At 37.0% G+C, this 19,029-nt stretch overlaps 1 protein-coding gene across 2 annotated transcripts; it reads left to right on the forward strand.

Annotated features, from left to right (window-relative positions):
- The first annotated feature begins 293 nt into the window (after nucleotides 1-293).
- On the forward strand, nucleotides 294-12,367 carry crtc2 (CREB regulated transcription coactivator 2). Of its 2 annotated transcripts, XM_022683240.2 has the most exons (15): nucleotides 294-651; nucleotides 2,042-2,143; nucleotides 2,725-2,796; nucleotides 3,007-3,068; nucleotides 3,178-3,246; nucleotides 3,668-3,765; nucleotides 3,894-3,973; nucleotides 4,728-4,768; nucleotides 5,302-5,516; nucleotides 6,643-7,091; nucleotides 8,536-9,378; nucleotides 10,100-10,156; nucleotides 10,270-10,341; nucleotides 10,384-10,420; nucleotides 11,225-12,367. In XM_022683240.2, the coding sequence occupies exons 1-15, from the start codon at nucleotides 466-468 to the stop codon at nucleotides 11,305-11,307; spliced, it is 2,466 nt and encodes an 821-aa protein (XP_022538961.2). In that variant the 5' UTR covers nucleotides 294-465; the 3' UTR covers nucleotides 11,308-12,367. The 2 variants fall into 2 exon arrangements, with proteins under 2 accessions (XP_022538961.2, XP_007259892.3); XM_007259830.4 differs by having other exon boundaries at nucleotides 10,270-10,420.
- Nucleotides 12,368-19,029: the final 6,662 nt, after the last annotated feature.

Raw genomic sequence — 19,029 nt, forward strand, 5'->3', positions numbered from 1 at the left:
TTAATAATCTGCAGATTTATTTGAATAAACAATCTTTTTTCTCAATTTTGTAAATTGAATTTTAACACACCATATTTTTTTTATCAGATTATTAAATTAAGAAAACCATTTTAAGCCTGTGTATATTTTTGTTCTGCCTGGATGTATTAAGGTCTTTGCGTTATTTTCACTGTAAGTGCTGAAGTATTATTGCAGTTCAGCCAATCGTAGAGCAGTTTGTGGCAAGCGAGCAGCTAAAACTACATTTCCCATAATTCACAGTGTTGTTTTTCCCATTCACCTGCCAGTGAAAACAGTGCGTAGTTGTAGTTTTAGTGGGTCGGGTTGCTGCGCTGGAGCAGATATTAATCTGGTGCTCGGGACTACATTGCCCGGGGGGAGCGCGCGGTGCGTGTCTCGGGTTACTGTGGGTGTTTGGTCGATGAGAGGAGGGCGAGCTCCGGTTTATGGGCTCTGGTGAAAAACATGGCAGGAGCGGGCGCTGGAGCGGCGGCGGGACCCGGGCAGTGGTCTTTCGGCGGCGGCGGCGGCGGCGGGGGTGGAGGCGGCAGTCTGCGGAAGTTCAGCGAGAAGATCGCCCTGCACACGCAGCGCCAGGCTGAGGACACCGCGGCTTTCCGGGAGGTTATGATGGACATCACTTCCACCAGGGTGAGGCAGAGAGAGGCCGTAACTTTACTCTCTCTGAGTTCAGGGATTACTGAGGGGTCTCTGAGTAACTCTGAGCTCCTACTCACTGATCTCCTGTCTGAAAAACTCTTTATACAGTTAACTAACTACCGCAGAGTCCTAACTCTCAAATAACCTGATCCAGTCTCTTCATTACCATCAGTCAGCTCAAACTGAGGCTTTTATCATCAGTTAACTCTAAAAACTAAAGATTAAAGCTAGAAAATGAGAGGTGTGAGCAACAGAAAACTTCACAGTTTTGACAGCAGAAAAGTAGAGCAGAGTGATATGACAAATAATGTGTAAAACTATATACTGACATATATACTAAATATAACTGTGGAAAACAATTTTGTGATGTACAAAACACAGTTAAGGCAACTTTTAAAATAGTAAAATATAAAAAGAATATATGGGTCATTTAGAGCTGAGTAATATTGTAAAAAAAATATAAGAATTCTTCAAATTTATGAGCGATTCTTGATACAGTTTACGGTTTTTCTTAACAATATGTTTTTTTTTATTTGTGAACACAACTTAAACAGCAGTTTTTATATTTCTGTATTACATTAGCTTTTATATTAAACACGGTGCAAACAAAACCTCCTTGTGTTTCAGTTACAGACACACAAGTCTTTCTACTGAGATTACCTCTAGCAGCTTCTATTATCCAATTTTGAAAATCACATTAAAACATTAATTTGAATAACCTCTCAGCCCTAGGGTCAATATTAGATATCAGTTTACTCTGTCATTCTCCATCCTGTCAGTGTCCACTCTGTCGTGCCACCCTTGCCAGGAAAGAATGGATGACGGACAGGAAATAAAAAGTGACTAAGCAGAGAGAATATGGTTCATGTGTGGTCTGAATTCTTGTAAGTATAATAAAAAGTAAAAAGAAAATTATTACATTTTTAAAAAAGTTTGAACACAACACATCACATCATTGTATTCTACTTGTGCTGTTGCTCACATGCAGTGTGTGTAGTAGATTTAGGTATTGACCTAAATGTAAGTGTGCAAAATGCAAATAAATGTTGTTATCATAATGTATAATATACTATATTCAGTATACTATTTTGTGAATGTCGTCAGTGCTTAAGTAACACTGTCATATAGTAACTGCACATTTCATTATAGGATAGTATTTAAAAATCAGTTTTTAAGAATCTGCCACTCCCTGTTGCATTCGGTCTACTTGTCAAATATTGCATTATTGTTTGTTGTGAAATTGTCTTTAAATAACATATTTTTACCATATTGCCCATTTCTATGCACAAAATGTATGTATTTCCAAAATTTTAGTACCAGATCATGCTTTTGCTCTGAATGACTCAACTGAATCTGAACTATCCAATCATTGATCCTTCAGATTCAGGCTCAGAGACTTCGGCAAGTCAGAAGTCTGGCATCCTACTACGGGGGATCGCTGCCAAATGTCAATCAGATATCAAAATGTTCCACTGAGTCTCAGGTCAGTTTTTCCCACATACACATTGTTACTTTGCCACTTTGTCTCTTCTGTGCCTTCATTATCGGAATTAATTGTTCTTGTTCTCCTAGTAAACTAAGCTCATATCACATGGATTTTAAGTTTTATGAAAGGAATGATAAATGTTTTCTGTATTTTCTCATTAGATATTATATTTGTTCCTAATTTAATAAATATAACATATTAACAAGCATTTCACAATATTCTATCAGCGTATGCTTTAGTGTGTTGACAGTACATAGCAACATGAACTATTAACACCAAATAAATACACTGCTGGTATTGCCTTAGTCCTCATAGCAACATGGAATATGTACAAGATATCAAGGTGAAGGTACGATTCAGCATGTAAATATTTGCTCAGTGCCACAGTGCCATGTTTGTTTTCATACTTATTTTTAAAGGAGTCCAGATAAAAACAAAAACATTATTTTTTAAATACCTTCACACTGCACTGTTTAGGGATCACATTTTGATTCTAGGAATAATTTGTATTAATTGTATTGACTGGGATGTCATCTGATTTGTACTATTACTCAACCTGCCATTTTCAAACCCTGCAGGACCACCTGAGACTAGATCATGGCCACAGAGATCACAGACCCATCCCCCTAGGAAGGCCAAGCAGGAGACATGTATCCCTTACAGTAAAGCCAACTAATAATCTGTTACCTGTGTGTGTATTTACAAACGTCTAACGCTAATCTCAGACACTGGCCTGCTTTAGCCAGGTGCACTGAATGAAGCTGTAAGCTAATCTTTTTTTCAAACATAATTACCACACACAATCACACTCATAATTACACTTCACAACTTCAAATTATATCCTTAACTTGACTTCTTAGACTGACAGCACTCCCTATCTGTCCCTTCACTTGTCTCCTCCTACTGGCCCCAGCTGGCGGAGGTAATGTTATCAACCAAATCATAACCATCTTTCTTAGCATTTTTTGGACTTGATTTGAGACTTGATTTGGCAGTTTCTGTATTGTCATAACGTTTTTCTCTCACTGTAGACAATGGTCAATGAGACCTGTGAATGAAAGAAGCCAGTTAGACCAACTGCCAGTCACAACCTTAAACAGGTGAGTAGAATTGTGTGTGATATTAATGGGTGTGGATATATTTCAGCCACAGCCATTGGCAATACATTTAGGTAATCAAGCAATAAAGCATATATGATGTCAGTGTGAATTCTCTACCCTGCTAGAGCTGCCCATGTCAACTGTAAGTGCTATTATTCTTAAATGGTAACAGCGTCAACAACAGCTCAGCCATGGCTCTAACAAATTTCTAACTACCTTTGGAGGCAAGATTAACTTGATTCTCTCTTCCAACACATTTAGGACAACTGCACAACCTCACTAATACTCTGGTACTAAATCTAATGGACAGATTTCTCAAAAGAGTAGAGGGGAAGCAGTTAAAGGGGAAACAAAACTGATGTTCGTGTATGGCTGTGATGTTATATAACTATAACTCTATTACTTGCATCCATTTTTGCAGGACTAACTCAGACTCGGCTCTCCACACCAGTGTAAAGATCACCAGCAACATGGATTCTAATTCTACACAAGTCCTGACAGCTTGTTCCAGAAAGACTGGTGAGTTTATCTGTTGTGACGAAAAGAATTACATTGACTTCTGTATGGATTCTCTTCTGTGTTAAATGCTTAGTAATGTCTAATCTGATTTACTTGTGGCTGTGTTATTCATTTTTTTTATCTGCAAGGGACCCCATTATTTCGACGTCCTGTGCCTCTGATTGAGGAGACTGTTCAGGAGGAGGGGAGACCTCTTAAATCTCAGAAGGTAGAGTTTTGATTGAAAATTATCTGAATTAAAAACTATTATATAGATTGTATAGCTGCTATACAATCTAAAAAAATCATGTTAGAGTTGGGTTCACAAGTATTTAAATATTGTCACAATTTATTTTTTTTTGCGCCATCACAATGGATTTGTAATGAAGCAATCAACAATCATTGGCAGTCAGTCACTGATTACCTTCTGTTACTGATTACCAAATGCTTTGTTTCCATCCATGATGTGCTTTGCTGCTGCCATCTTCAGTGACTGCTTGCTTGTAGGTCTTGCTGTTTGTATAACTGGGTTGAGCCCATTTAAGGACATTCCATAACTTTGCAATAAGAAGCTCAATATATACCTGTACTGTTGGGTACAAATCTATTATCTGTTACAGTTAGGGCTGCAACGATTAGTTAGTTTGTGTCTCCAAAAGTGGCCAAACAAAACAGTAACATATTTAATCAGTAAATATCATGAATTTCCATGTTTAAACAACATCTGGAGTTTTAAATGCCTTTTAAATGTCATGTTCAGCTGTTTCAATTGTTTTTAGAAGTAGCAGAAATAATCGAACCATCAAAAAAAATAATCATCAGATTAGTCGACCACTAAAATAATCATTAGTTGCAGCTCTAGTTACATTGTTGGGATACATTTAAGTATAGTTTTATCTGTTGTGGTGGTGGACAGAGGACAAAAATGTGTCATAATATTATTAGACCTGACCTTGTATCTTTTTTTTTTATTATTAATATAGATGTCCTCAGTGTTATCTGGATGTGACAACCCAGGAAATGGGTAAGTTCTTTGCTAGTTATATTCTTGTCTTGTGCTAAAACATATATCATCTTTGGACTTTATAATCATTATTACTTCTTAAATAAACAGTCAAGTCACAATATTGATTCTACATTTATTGTCTATCGTATCAGTTCCACTGAGCATATAGAAACACTTTGTAGTTGTATAATTACAGGCTATAGTCTATCTGTTTCTCTGCATACTTTATTATCCTCCCGGATCACCACAGAGCAGCTACTATTTGTTATTATTCTCAGCAGTGCAGTGACGCGGACCTAGAGGTAGATAATGCGTGTTGTTCAGGTACAAAGGGAGTTAGGCGCAGCAGTGCGGCTGGAGTTTTTAAACAGCTAGACTACAATATGTAATGATAGAACCTCATTATGCTCCTTATGCTCAGTGGCGCTGATAAATTGGACATTGAATCTAGGAACAAGAAGCTGGTCATGATATTGTGACTTCACTGTGTACAATGTATTAACTGGAAATAATATTATTTGTTTTAATCATTTCTGCTTTTATCACTGCAGTATTTTCCCTTCTCCGGACCTGAGCTGCCCTCTCACCGCTGCACCCTCTCTCAGTACATGTGGATCCCTTCCAGACCTCTCCAGCCTGCATTTGCCTTCTGCAGGGCCTGAGGCCATTTACCCAGAACCTCAGAGCCATGCCACTTCACTCAACAGCCCCACTGGCATGCACCCCATGTCAGGCACTGCTGCACATTCTGCCAACATTACTGACAGTAAGATTTTTTTTTTAACTAAAGAAACTTGATTATTAACCCTTTTTTATTAATATAGACAAATTACAAACCAAGGTCAAATAGTGTTTGATGATAACTCAGTATCCATTTACATCACTGTAGAAAAGTTTTCATTAACAGTGTGACTTTTAAAAACATTTCCGATATTTTAAAATACATATTTATCAGCCTCTGTCACTGACTTACATTCGTTACAGGACCTATTTATGTGTACTGGCAAATTCTTTTTTGAAAGGTGCAGACATATATTGTGGGCATTTTCTGTAGTTTCTTTGTGGTGTTCATGCTGATATCAGAATTATAATGTATTGACTAAACCTTAAGAAATGTGTTGCAATACAAATTTTGACCGTATTGTCCAGACCTGTGTTAAATATATAATTTGTCCAGTTGTGCTAAATAACTACAGTTCTTATGTCACTTCCTCTTTCTAAACCCAATTGCAAAGTAAGAAATAAGAAAACAACTAAGCTGTTTCTTACAGTGATCAGATTGCCTGAAAGGGTTAACATAAATATAAAGGGAAAAGAAACTATAAGAGGAAATTCTCACACTAACTGTTTAGTTTCGCCAAAACGCTTAGTTTATTTTGTTCCCAAAACTTGAACTTAACTGGTTCCTCAAACCCTGTTGTTAATCAGAGTTTCAAAAGATTTATACTTTTATAAACCTAAAGATATGCTAAAGGACAAGGCCTGTTATGACATTTTTGTATAATAAATCTACATGATGTCAATTACTTCTGATAATGGGGATATTATGTTTTGTGTGTGTTTTGTTTGTTTGTTCACATATATAATAGTGAACAGCATTTTAGCCTGTCATGTGATACCAGACCAATGCTTCAATAACTGTGGTGAAAAAAAGTATGTATTTCATACACTGATGAATTAAAATGTTGTCTTTAAAATTGCATAATTGCTTTGTTATGCAATATTATTATTATTATTCCAGGAGCATTTAAATGGTCTCAAAATTGGAATAATATGGTTTATTGCAATAATTTCCTGGAAGATAAATCATCCACAAAACATTGTTATTGTTGTTGTTATAAGGCCTATATAGGACCCATCAAACTAAAGTGTGACCCCCTTTGTTTTCTCAGGTTTATCATCATCATCTCTCCAGACATCCACCAGTAATCCCCTGCTTCAGTCTTCGCTAAGCAACCCCAACCTCCAGACGGCTCTGAGCAGTCACTCCCTGGTGGAAGAGTGTTTTAGCTCCGCCTCCTTGTCGCTCAGCAACTCCTCCCTGCAGTCGTCCCTCAGCAGCCATTCCCTCCAGTCCTCCCTGAGCAGCTCCTCTCTGAGTAATCAGTCCGTGCAATCTGCAGCCAGCTTTTGCAGCTACAGCAGTGGGATTGGTGGCTCGTCCTCCTCTCTGTCTTGCTCACCACATACGTCTGGGCAGGGCATGGTGCCACGTAACGCTTCATCATGGAAGAGATCCCAGCTCAACCCACTCATGGTGCCAAGTGGGGGAGAACTAGTTTGGCAACAGCCAAAGCAGCTCATGCCCAACATGTCCCCAACATTCTACCCCATGACCCAGGTAAGATCTGAATGTAGTGTAACAAGAACTTGACTGATAAAGGATACAATAATTAGCATATTGTTGCTTTTCACTAAAACCTTTTATATATTTTATCTTATTTTATGAAAGGATTTAATAAATATTTTAAATATTTTAAAACCGTGTAAGACCAGGTGTCAGATTAAAATTATGTTAGAAAAGTGCAAAACAACAACATTGGAGATACAAGGTTTTTGTGTGACCGTGCCTATTGTATGTAAAAAGTGACAATTAGTGTGATTTAAATAATTGTAAACATAAACAATTATAAAGTTTTTATCTAAAAATAGAATACGCTGACATATAATCAAGTGACTAATATACCCATGGTAAATGAAATGGGCTATGGGACTAATGTCATGTCCCATGACTTTTGCCATATCCCATGGACTATAAAGAATGCTTCAGTGACCTATGGGAAATGCACCTATTGTAGGTATGTTCTCATGGACAGATGTGAGGGATCACTCTGTGGGTAGAGAAATTGGAATGTCCCATCCATCTGGGGCCCACTGTTGGGCCTTGCTCAAACTACTGATTATTCATGTAACCTTGCAATGAGTAAGCACAAGACACAAGATAACACCTCACAACTTGTACAGTTGTGAGCATTCTCAAACCGTGCTTAGAGGCAACACTTCGTGATCGATTTACATGCTGCAGTCCCATGACTTTTGACATGTCAGTGTATATTGTAATACATTTTAAAGGTCTCATTCCATAATTTTTTAAAATTCATTTTAAAATGTCTAGTTATGGTCTCTAGTATGAATGAATGCCCAAGTGCTCAGGTGTTTCTATTTAGCCCTGCTTAAGATCACTGAATTAGAGGTCTCTGAAGAAGGACAGGATTATAAATATTCAAATATTCATTATAAAATACGATGCAAACGACACCTCTTTGACCGGTGTTCTTTCGTGTTCTGCTGCCTTGTCAAACTGTGCTTCCCTTGTGTATATTTAAGTTCTCAGTAAAGCACAGAATCAACCGGAGATCCGATTTAAACCTACAGTTTCTTATACAAGATAGCTACTGCTAACAAGCTGTTTAAACAGAAGCTGTAAGCTCCTCCTTAGCTATAGCTCCTTCTGCCCCAGCCCAGGTTCGGCACTGCCTGTGGGCGTTCCTGAGCCGAGGTGGGCGAGGCCATGAACTCACTGGTTTATGTAGACTTCTGAGCCTTTCCTGATCCACTCGTTTTTCTGAGGATTTTCTTTTACTAACTACTGCAGACAGTGGAGGCTGAGAAACAGTTTCTTATGCATGCCTATACAACTCAGAGAGACCTACAGTATTTCACAAAGAACAAGAAAAAGTGGATTTTAGCGGGACCTTTAAGTATATAACATTTTATGTGTTGTATGTTATGTTTTAACACATATCTATATTAACACATGTCCTGTTGTTGGTATATTCTTAAAGGGGGTACCTCTTGATTCCACCAAAGTGTCACAAGAGGCCAAACCATCAATGTACCATCAACCAACAAGCCATGCAAAGATGTATCAGCCTGTACATCAGCACTGTCAGCCAGATGTATGGGATCAGTCCAGACAAAACGCAAGAAAACAGTGCCAACACCAAGTCTTACCACAGTCGAGCTCTCAGTCTAAACCCCAGCCACAATATCCTCATCACTCACACAGTAAAGTACAGCCACGCCTTCTGAATCCACAGAACTACGTCTCCCAACAGCAGCTACACGAACAAAAAACAAACTTACAACACTGTCAACAAAACCAGCAGACTCAGTATCAACAAACACTGCACCAACAGTGCCAACCTGCACAACAGTACCTACAGCAACAGCAACATCCACAGCCACAGCCATATCCACATCAGCACACACACCCACTGCACTACCAGCAGCAATATCAAATACACAACCAGTGTTGGAATCCACAGCAGCTCATGCGCCACAGCCAGTCTCAGCACCAGTACCAGTACCAAGGCCAGCCTGAAGGTCCACCAAGACCCTTCCCAGAACAGCAGCAGTTTCCACCACCCTCCATCCATGAGATAACTTCTCAGAAAGAAGACCACCAACATAACCCACCCAGCACTGGAGCACAAGAACCTCCTGAGGCATGCATGCGAATAAAGGAACTGCCATCTAAAGACCTTCAGTCTAAGATGCCGGTCATCGATCCTCGACGAGAGAGAACAACCCTCTACCATAAAGGGGTGCATTCTCAGAGAGACCACCTTCAGCCCAGTGAAGTGGCTTCAACAAGTGACCTGGATGAGGAATTTCAGCTTCACAATGTGAGTGAGGTTTTTGTTTAATCACAACTGCTGGGAAAAGTTAAACAGTAGCCAAATTAAAAAAACACCTTTCAGCACAAACAGGTCTCCCTCAACTTTCACCAACAACCTTTCAAAATAAGGGTCACAAATAACATTACTTACAACAATAATAAACATTGTTAAATGGTTTAGTAATGTCTCAAATATTTACTAAATTGTAATGTTTCAGAAATTAACCATTAACATTTTTGGAATGATTAATAATGTCTTAATTATTGTCAATTAATACTTAATTATGGCATTCTTTCATTAATAATGTTAATTAAAGTACCCTTATTTGTAAAGTTTTACCCAAAATATTTATTATATGGACCTTTTATACAATATATAGACTTAACCTACATTACATACATTTTTATCTCAATATCACCATTTGTATTTAATTTGCGAAAAGAGCCCTTAAACATAAATGGTGTGTTTTTATTTTTTTTAAACAGAGCTTTTATTTTATTTAATTAAATATTTTGACATTCTAATGCAATTGTCTGAATATTTAATAAATAAATACATACGTATTTTTTATTATTAGTGCAACACTTAATATAACAATTGGGTTGATGACCAGATTCTGCATAAAATAAAATAAATTAAATCTACATTAATAACAGTGTTATTGTCCATAAAATCAGGATTGGTTTACTGTGTGGAATGGTTTGTTAAGCTGCTCTTTATTTGACAGGAATCCTATGTTGGCCTTCAGCTGACACCTAGCCAAGCAGAAGCTCTCTCACAGAAGGTAAACTTAAACTTTTTAAACTTAAACTCTTCATATCCACAGTTTTTCCAGCTCATGCCAGTCATGTGTTTTGCAGCCTGATTTGAACCCTGTCCTTTTTGTGTGTTGTGCAGCTTGGCCAACTCCACAAAGTGCCTGATGATGTCACCAAGTACCAGGAGGTAGAGGAGGAAGTGTTGCCTGTTGATGAGCATGATGAGCGTCTACTTACGGAAAGTCTTAGTGAGGAAGGATTAGGTGGTCTTTCCAGCAGCAGCATTGCAGGTGAGGCTCAATTTTGAAATGTTTTTGTAGCCTACCCATTCCCAACATCGTAGCCTGATGTGCACATCTCCATAAACGTAACTACGTGCCGCAGACTTCTTTAGCTGTGATTGGTCCACGAGCCTCGTGTTCCTGCCCACACATTCCCGTCTCCGCTGTTTAAACTGCACACAGAAGTATAAACGTGCTCCGCTGCATAGTGCACTCTCGCTGGGTACGCTTAGGATATGGCATAGGTATCAATTGGCCTTTAGAGCTGCACAGTGTTTTTTCAAACTTTTATTGCACACACCATATATTGGACCATATGTCATGCTACAAGTTGCTCCACATTTTTTATGCCATATCAACCAGAGCAAAATTATATCTACACAATTTCAATTTAAACATTTCATTTTACTCTATCTAACTCAATCTAAAATACACCTAGAGTATTAATGATAAGATGCCAGCTTGATCATTGATTTCTGGAGAATTGTGGTAAAATTATTGTATTGTATTTTCTATTCTATTTTTATTTATTTTATTTTATTTTTTACAATATATTACCACAAAACAACAAATTATCACAATATTGGTTTTCACCAATGTTGTACAGCTCTTGTTGCATTTAGAATAGAGTACAAGAGTCACAGAACCTCCTTTGCTGACTCTTTTTACAGCAGATTGATTGTTTTTGTCCTGGAAGGCCACGGAAATGTGCTGGACCTGTCCCTCCAGACCCCTCCTTTATCATCCTGTTAAATCTCCCTGAATCTGTGTCAGTTTCTAAGCTTCAATGAGTATTTCTACTTGTGTTTACAGTGTTGTTTCCCTGGCTGGATGATGATCTGCCCGATCTGCCAGACTCCATCCCAGAGTTTGACCTGGAGCCCTTAAGCTACTAACAGAAATAACTGGGTTAAGCCACATATCATCTGAAAAAACGTGTAAGAAAGACCCGTGAGGAGAGAAGACCATATCAGAGGAAATTAAGAATGGTCTTCACTGTAATTTTAATACATATGTAGAATGTATAGATATAGTATATTAAATAGACCCAGGTGGTCTTTATGAATAGAATGAATAGAAAAGTTGTGAATAGAGATTAATAAATACAAATACATATTCAGGTGTATGTATAGTGTAAATGAAAGTATAATGATGTTGCAATCTGCATTTTTAAATGTAATTTATTTTTTATGCAAAATGCAGATATAAGAATGTGCTTATATCCTGACATGCCAAGAGTCATTTTACAGGAGGAAATATCATAGAATGTTAAAGTGCAACTGCACAACTCCGGAAATTGAATGTCATGTCCGTCATGTCCGTTTGTCACCGACTATCTGGCCTCAGTCAAAAAATCCAGTAATTCACATTGCCTTGCCATGAGCACGCTGGCCAGGCTTCAAACTTACTTTTGCACATGTGTGGGCATTTCCAAGCCGTCCCTTGAGGTAACACTTTATGATAAGTTAAAATACTGCTGTCCCTTGACTTTTGGCATGTCGGTGTCATTTCTTTTTTTCATTGTAAGTTGATAGAATTCAAAGTGGAATTCAAGTGCAAATCTTTAAATCAAACTGTTGTTCTGTTTTATTCAGAGCTGTTTTCATTACATTTTTCAAGACAAAACCTACAAATGCTACAAATGCCTAGCATCTGATGCTAATGACTTACTGGCCTACTTATCCCTAGCATAGTATTTATGACCAAGCATCAAATCATGCTCTACTCGTAGTTAATGTGCCATCTAACATGTAATTACAATTTTTTGAAGTATAAACACCAGTGTGTAGTGAACCAAAAGTAGAAATGAACTTAATAAGAAACCAGAGGCCTTTACATTGTTCTTCAGGTTAACATGTTACAGAAATGAAATAAAATGGGTTACATTTCTTTGCTTCTACAAATGCCGTTTTTAAGCTCTTTATATGAACAATAAATTCAGTTATTTTTGGTTCATTCACAGTATTTGTACATCATTTTTTCTGTGGGTGTCGGAAAATATAGATATATTTACAACACTCTTGATTCTTAAAACACTTGTTTTATTATCATTTAATTATTTACACATAAAAAAAGATTGGTGGCCGTTTTTGTGTCAAGTTTTAATCCCTATATTTATACTGTGTCTCCAGATCCTACTGTTCTTCTTGCATAAAATTGATGGTTGTAATCATCAATTACATCAATTTTTTTTTACTAATTATAATTAAGAATAATTATATATTTATAAAATTTAAGAAAAATAGGTAATTGGATTTATTTTTTTATATAGATTTTATATTTTATATAAAAAAAATAGAAAAATTAGCTGTTACTTTGTCTCAATGCCTCTATTGCTACTGTTTTTCCAGTGCAGTGGGCGGGGCCAAGCTAATATTTCATTGGTTTATAAACTTGTTCGTTGGCTGGTTCCTGGGCCCGTATTTATCAAACTTCTTACAATTGCTCCTAAGAATGCTGCTAAGAATGGACTTAAGTCGAAAATTATTCTTAGTTAAAAGCTGAGACTAAAAATGATTTATTAAGCCTCTCAGACTCACTTTAAGCGAAGTGTTGGAATAATTCTCAAGTGTCAGAATTATTCCAACTGTATTCATGTTGTTAATAAATAATCTGAATAAAAACAAGTCTCCATGTTGTTGCAATCATGTATTTGTTGCTGACAAATTTAAACAGGTGCTAGGCTGATTAAACAATTTGTCACGTGCTTTTCATCAATTAAAAGCTTTCATTGATGCTGTGATCACTAAAGCCATGGATTCTAAAAGGAAACCGAACTGGAGAGTGGAGGAAACACTTGTAGAGTTAATAGAAGAACGAAAAAATATTATAAAAGGGAAGTTCAGTCCCACACTAACTAGTGCGGACAAAAAAAATGCTTCGGAGGACATCTCACGACTTATGACTGCATCTCACTTTAAGCGAAGTGTTGGAATAATTCTCAAGTGTCAGTCTAAGAGCTAATTTACAACACCTGTCAGTGCCGCAAAGCGAATTCTGGGATGACGTCATTTCCAAACCCCCGGCAAGAACCAATCACTGCATCGGATTTCAAGTTTAAGATTATTTCCTGAGAAATGTGAAGATCAAAGTTTTAAAAAAGTTGAAATACTTTCACATTTTAATTAAGAATGGTGCAATTTTTATTTTTGTGAAGAATGTCTTAAATAAAACACTGTATTCATGTTGTTAATAAATAATCTGAATAAAAACAAGTCTCCATGTTGTTGCAATCATGTATTTGTTGCTGACAAATTTAAACAGGTGCTAGGCTGATTAAACAATTTGTCACGTGCTTTTCATCAATTAAAAGCTTTCATTGATGCTGTGATCACTAAAGCCATGGATTCTAAAAGGAAACCGAACTGGAGAGTGGAGGAAACACTTGTAGAGTTAATAGAAGAACGAAAAAATATTATAAAAGGGAAGTTCAGTCCCACACTAACTAGTGCGGACAAAAAAAATGCTTCGGAGGACATCTCACGACTTATGACTGCATCTCATGTTGCCTGCATTCGCTCACAATCTGACTGTGAAAAGAAATGGTATAATATTCTGTCAAAAAGCCGCACAGAAATATCCGCCTATAAGTCATATATGACACGCACTGGTATGTATAAATTTCCATTCTTTCTTTTGTTATTCATATATTTTCTCTGATTTATTTTGGAGACTGTATACATTCTAACTGAATCACATTCAGGCGGTGGACCACCGGGAAAGCCTCTTAGCGCAGTTTCTGAAGTGGTACAGCGTATCCTTGGGGAAGACAATGCAGTGATTTGTGGTGTGGACGGGGGTCAGGATCCAGCATTATTGAAATTTAATCTCAAAGGCAAGTTTTTTTAAATCATTTATTTACATTTTCACACAAACACTGTGATGTTAATTATCAATTCAAATGTATTGCATCGTCAGTAATGAAGAAGCTGATCGTGCTATGGACCCTGCTGGCTTGAGCACTGATTCTCCATCTGCTCCTCCGTTTTTGACCGAGCTTCCAAACACCTCAAGTCATGACTGGCCGGAGGAAGAGTGGGCGTCTGAAGGAGGTCTGGTAGAGGACTCACTCCCGAATGACATACAGGAACTGAAAAGGCAAAAGTTAAAGCTACAAATTAAAGTATTGAAATTGCAGTCTGAATATTATAGTCTAGCGCTAAAAAAACGAAAGGAACAACAATAAACATGTAAAGCCATGCTTATCTTGATGCCTAATTATTGTGCACATTTATTCATAAAATTGACATCTGTACCTAAAATGAAGGATCGCAAAGTGTTGTCTGTGGCCTGTCGCGTCACGTGTGCTGGCAGGGGTGCTCTCATCTCCATCTTCATCACCGTCATCACGGTTCTCCAGTGTTGGGGGGGAAGGGATGTTGCGCTTCTTACAAATATTATGCAGAATTGCACATGCCATTATGATTCGGCACACTTTTTCCGGACTGTACCGAATTTCAGAATGTAAAATGTGGAATCTGCGCTTCCACTGGCCAATCCCTCTTTCTACCACACTTCGTGTAGAACGGTGTGCCCTGTGAGATGTTTTCACGAAAATTAATTAGCTATAGCCTAAATTTGGATTATGCAAAAACAAAATACATATGGATAACATAGTAGACATACCTATTGTAGTTGATTTGGGCTTCCGTCACTGTTCTGGAAAACGGTGTGAGCAGCCACCTGCGTAAGGGATATCCTTTATCACCTAAAAGATGACATCCGGGTGGCACAAGTCCTGTTTCAAAGAGTTTGTTCAGGCCGCTTTCAGTGAAAATCCGAGCGTCATGGGTTGACCCAGGCCATTTGGGTACAACATCTAAAATGTTGTATTCTGCATCAAACACAACTTGAGTGTTGATGCTGTGGTACCTCTTTCTGTTCACATAAACATCCTCATTAATGCTGGGAGCAATGATCTTTATGTGAGTGCCATCAATTGCACCTACAACTCTTGGGAATCCAGCTATCTGCATAAACTGGGTTTGCTTCTGTTGGATGACACAGGGTGTTGTTGGAAAGTCAATAAAACGCATGACAATGTGTCGCGCTGTAAGTGCCATAATTGTTTGCATGACAACTCGGCTAATTGTTGGTTGGGATGGTCCCAAATCATCAGCACTACACTGCTGCATTTTTCCTGTAGCAAGAAAACGAAGCATCAGCACTACTTTTAATTCAGCTGGGATGGCGTTGCTGCGTGTAGTTGATGGTGAGATGACATCTCTCACTAAGTCAGTGACAAATATAATTCCTGCTCTGTCCAGTCTATATCGTTTAATTAACTGAAAGTCATCAAACATTTCAAAGACATTTTTCCGCTCTTAGAAGGTTCGCACGCGTCTCTGTCTTCTCAGTGCCATCTCTGCCCCTCGGTGGCGACTCTCAACAACTTAAGAGACCTCTGGAGCAGTCTTAACTTTTCGGGAGAGTAAGAGTGATTCTTAGACTTCAGAGTTTTGATAACTGGCACTTACACTTAACTCTGTGATTAGGAGCAAATCTAAGAATTTTTCAGCACTTAAGTCCAAAATTCCACGCTAAGAAGTTTGATAAATACGGGCCCAGGTGTAGTTTTATGTGGACTGTTTGTAATGTCTTCAAAACATAAACATGTCTGTATGAACGTCTTTTACAGGCTCAAAGTAAAGTTGTAAGTCATTTTAATGAGGAATTCTGTCAGGGATTAAATTTCATTTTTAGGACTTTGTAATACTGCTACAAGACCATTTTCAAAATACCAAATAACACCAATATTAAGTGTTCAGAATTTACACTCAGTGATTACTGTATTTTTGTTTTAAAGAAAACTTGCATATCTGAACACAAAAATAAAAGAAAACTATTTTTCCTCTCTGTAATATTTTTAATCTATGAAAACTCAGTTCCATTTCTGAATATTGATGCTAAAATTGAATAAGATAAATTCAGTGAGCAGCTCATTCACGTTTTTCTTTTACTGTGGGCACATGAATAAATATTTTAAGGCTAAAATCCTGATGTAACATAAATGTCACAACAACAATTTGTATTTAACAGTTTGTTCCAGAAATCAACTTGCCACTTAAACAGAATGTAAAACGTTTTATGAAAACATTTTAATTATTAAAAAACAAATCTGTAAAAGCAAAAAATAAATGGAGCTTTAACCTAGCACTGCTACATATAAGCTCAGATGAATGAACACATATTCACACACTGCCCTGTAATGCTCTCAGGATGGTTAGTATGTGTCACTTAGGGACTTCATGAGTTAAAATGAAGTGCTGTAAGAAACTTACCAATTCTTTTAAAGCTTCTGTGACAAATTACCATGGAATAAGGCTCTCACAGAATGCATTTAAGAGATCTTAAGACACATTAAGGCTTTTTTTATAGATAAATAAAATACAAGCCATCAAACCAAGATGAACTGTTTCAATATTTGCAGCAGGAGTGGCATAAAGTTAATCAAAAGCAGTGTGTAAGACTGGTGGAGGACAACATGCCAAAATGCATAGAAAACTGTTATTAAAAACAGTGTTATTCCACCAAATATTGATTTCTGAACTCTTAAACCTTTATAAATATGAACTTGTTTTTTTTTTGCATTATTTGAGGTCTGAAAGCTCTATATCTTTTTCGTTATTACAGCCATTTCTCATTTTATGCAAATATATGCTCTAAATGACAATATTTTATGTGGAATTTGGGAGAAATTGCGTAGTTTACAGAATAAAACAACAATATTTATTTTACTCAAACATAAACCTGTAAATAGCAAAATTAGATAAACTGATTCAGAAACTGAAGTGGTCTCTTAATTTTGTTTTCCAGAGCTGTATATTCTACCAAGCTTTGTTTTGCAGATAGGTATTTCTTTATGTGTGCTTAAAAATCCAGCTCAAGATCGGCTTTTGCTGGCAGCTGGTTTCTGATGGTCTCAGGTGGTCTTTGAAGGTCAAGATGAATGCAAAGCTGGTCATCCAGTCTAAACAGACCTATATCTGGTCATGTTGGTCAATCGTCTCGTGATGGTCATGCTGCTTGATTGGTCACAGTGGTTGTTTAGATTGGTCAGGCTGATCATGATTAAAGCATCAAACTCCAACAGAACCCTCTGCTGATAAAACCCAAACTGTACTACTAGTCATTTTATTTATTTATAATGGAAAATAACTTTGTACATATTGTACTCTGTCAGACTGTTTAACAACAACTGCTCTCAGTTGTCTACTATGTTCTACTATTTGCAAAAAAAACTTTACTTACTGTACTACTTTTTACAGTATACATTACCAGTCAAAAGTTTGGACACACCTTCTCATTCAATTTTTTTATTTCCGACATTGTAAATGAATAATGAAGTCATCCAGGCTATGAAGTAACACATAATGAATCATGTGGCAAACCTAAACGTGTTAAACAAACCAAAATACTCTGTGAAGCATTTAGGTGCTCATATCTGGATGCTGTTAACTTTTAATTTCTTAAAGTGTTTTTTTTTCTTTATTTAGTTGAGCAGTTCTTGTCATAATATGGATAAGAACATTACTTAAATAGGGCTATTCTGTATTCTGTATACCAACTCTACCTCTTCACAACTTTACAACTGATGCTCTCAAACATATTAAGAGGAAAGAAATTCAAGTATTTAACTCTTGATTAAGTTCAGCACAGCTGTTAACTGCAAGCCATTCCAGGTGACTCTACTTCAAAAAAACGACTGAGAAAATCCAGCCAAGAGGTGCAAAGCTGTCATCTAAGTTAGAGGAGCTTCTTTGAAGAATCTAAAAAATTAAATAGATTCTGGGTTGAGTAACACTTTTAGGTTTACTAAATAATTTTATATGTTTTTCTTTATCATTTGGATGACTTTATTATTAATCTTAAATGCAGATATATTTGAAATAATGACTACCAGTACTAAATTTAAGGTGACTGGTACTGTATTTATTTCTTTACTGTCAACCTATGTGCGATATCAATGATCACTGCCTACGACAACACATACATACTGGGGAACCATGTTTTTTATAATCTTAGTTTTATAAATTAAATGTTTGTATTTATTGTTTGTATTTCACTTCTGCTCTGCCCTCTGCACTGCTGTAATTCCAGCTGTGGGATTAATAAAGCATGATTTTATCTACATAGTACTTATGAAAGTGTGTTCACTTATGAAAGTGAAAGGATTCTGGATGTCATCTTTTTACTTGCAATTTGAAACTGCACTGTACATGTTAAAGCTGTAAAAGCTGTAAAACTCATCTGTTTCTGCACAAGTTTGTAGTGGTCAACTGCTAATCCTTAATCGGTGTTTACAGGATGCTGTATCCTGTAAACACCGATTAAGGATTAGCAGTTGACCACTACAAACTTGTGCAGAAACAGATGAGTTTTACAGCTTTTACAGCTTTAACATGTACAGTGCAGTTTCAGAATATATCAGGTTTAGTTTAGCAGTGACACTTTTTGGTCAATGAGACCCCCATGGTTCCTCGTAACTATGATTTCTTCTCCTGCTTTGTGGATATCATTTATTTATACCTTCAGAGTGCTACGATCACCTACTTAGATTACCTTATTGCTGATTGTTAGAACAGGACTGTTTATAAAGCCATGCAATTTGCATCACC

The sequence above is a fragment of the Astyanax mexicanus genome, chromosome 3, assembly GCF_023375975.1.
Source record: "Astyanax mexicanus isolate ESR-SI-001 chromosome 3, AstMex3_surface, whole genome shotgun sequence".
Taxonomy (NCBI): domain Eukaryota; kingdom Metazoa; phylum Chordata; class Actinopteri; order Characiformes; family Acestrorhamphidae; genus Astyanax; species Astyanax mexicanus.

Excerpts from the sequence above, each read along its gene's own strand:
- crtc2 (XM_007259830.4), top strand. The coding sequence starts at position 466 with ATGGCAGGAGCGGGCGCTGGAGCGGCGGCGGGACCCGGGCAGTGGTCT. Across the intron at positions 2,144-2,724 it reads AATGTTCCACTGAGTCTCAG|GACCACCTGAGACTAGATCA; the intron begins GTCAGTTTTTCC and ends CAAACCCTGCAG. Across the intron at positions 3,766-3,893 it reads AGCTTGTTCCAGAAAGACTG|GGACCCCATTATTTCGACGT; the intron begins GTGAGTTTATCT and ends TTTATCTGCAAG.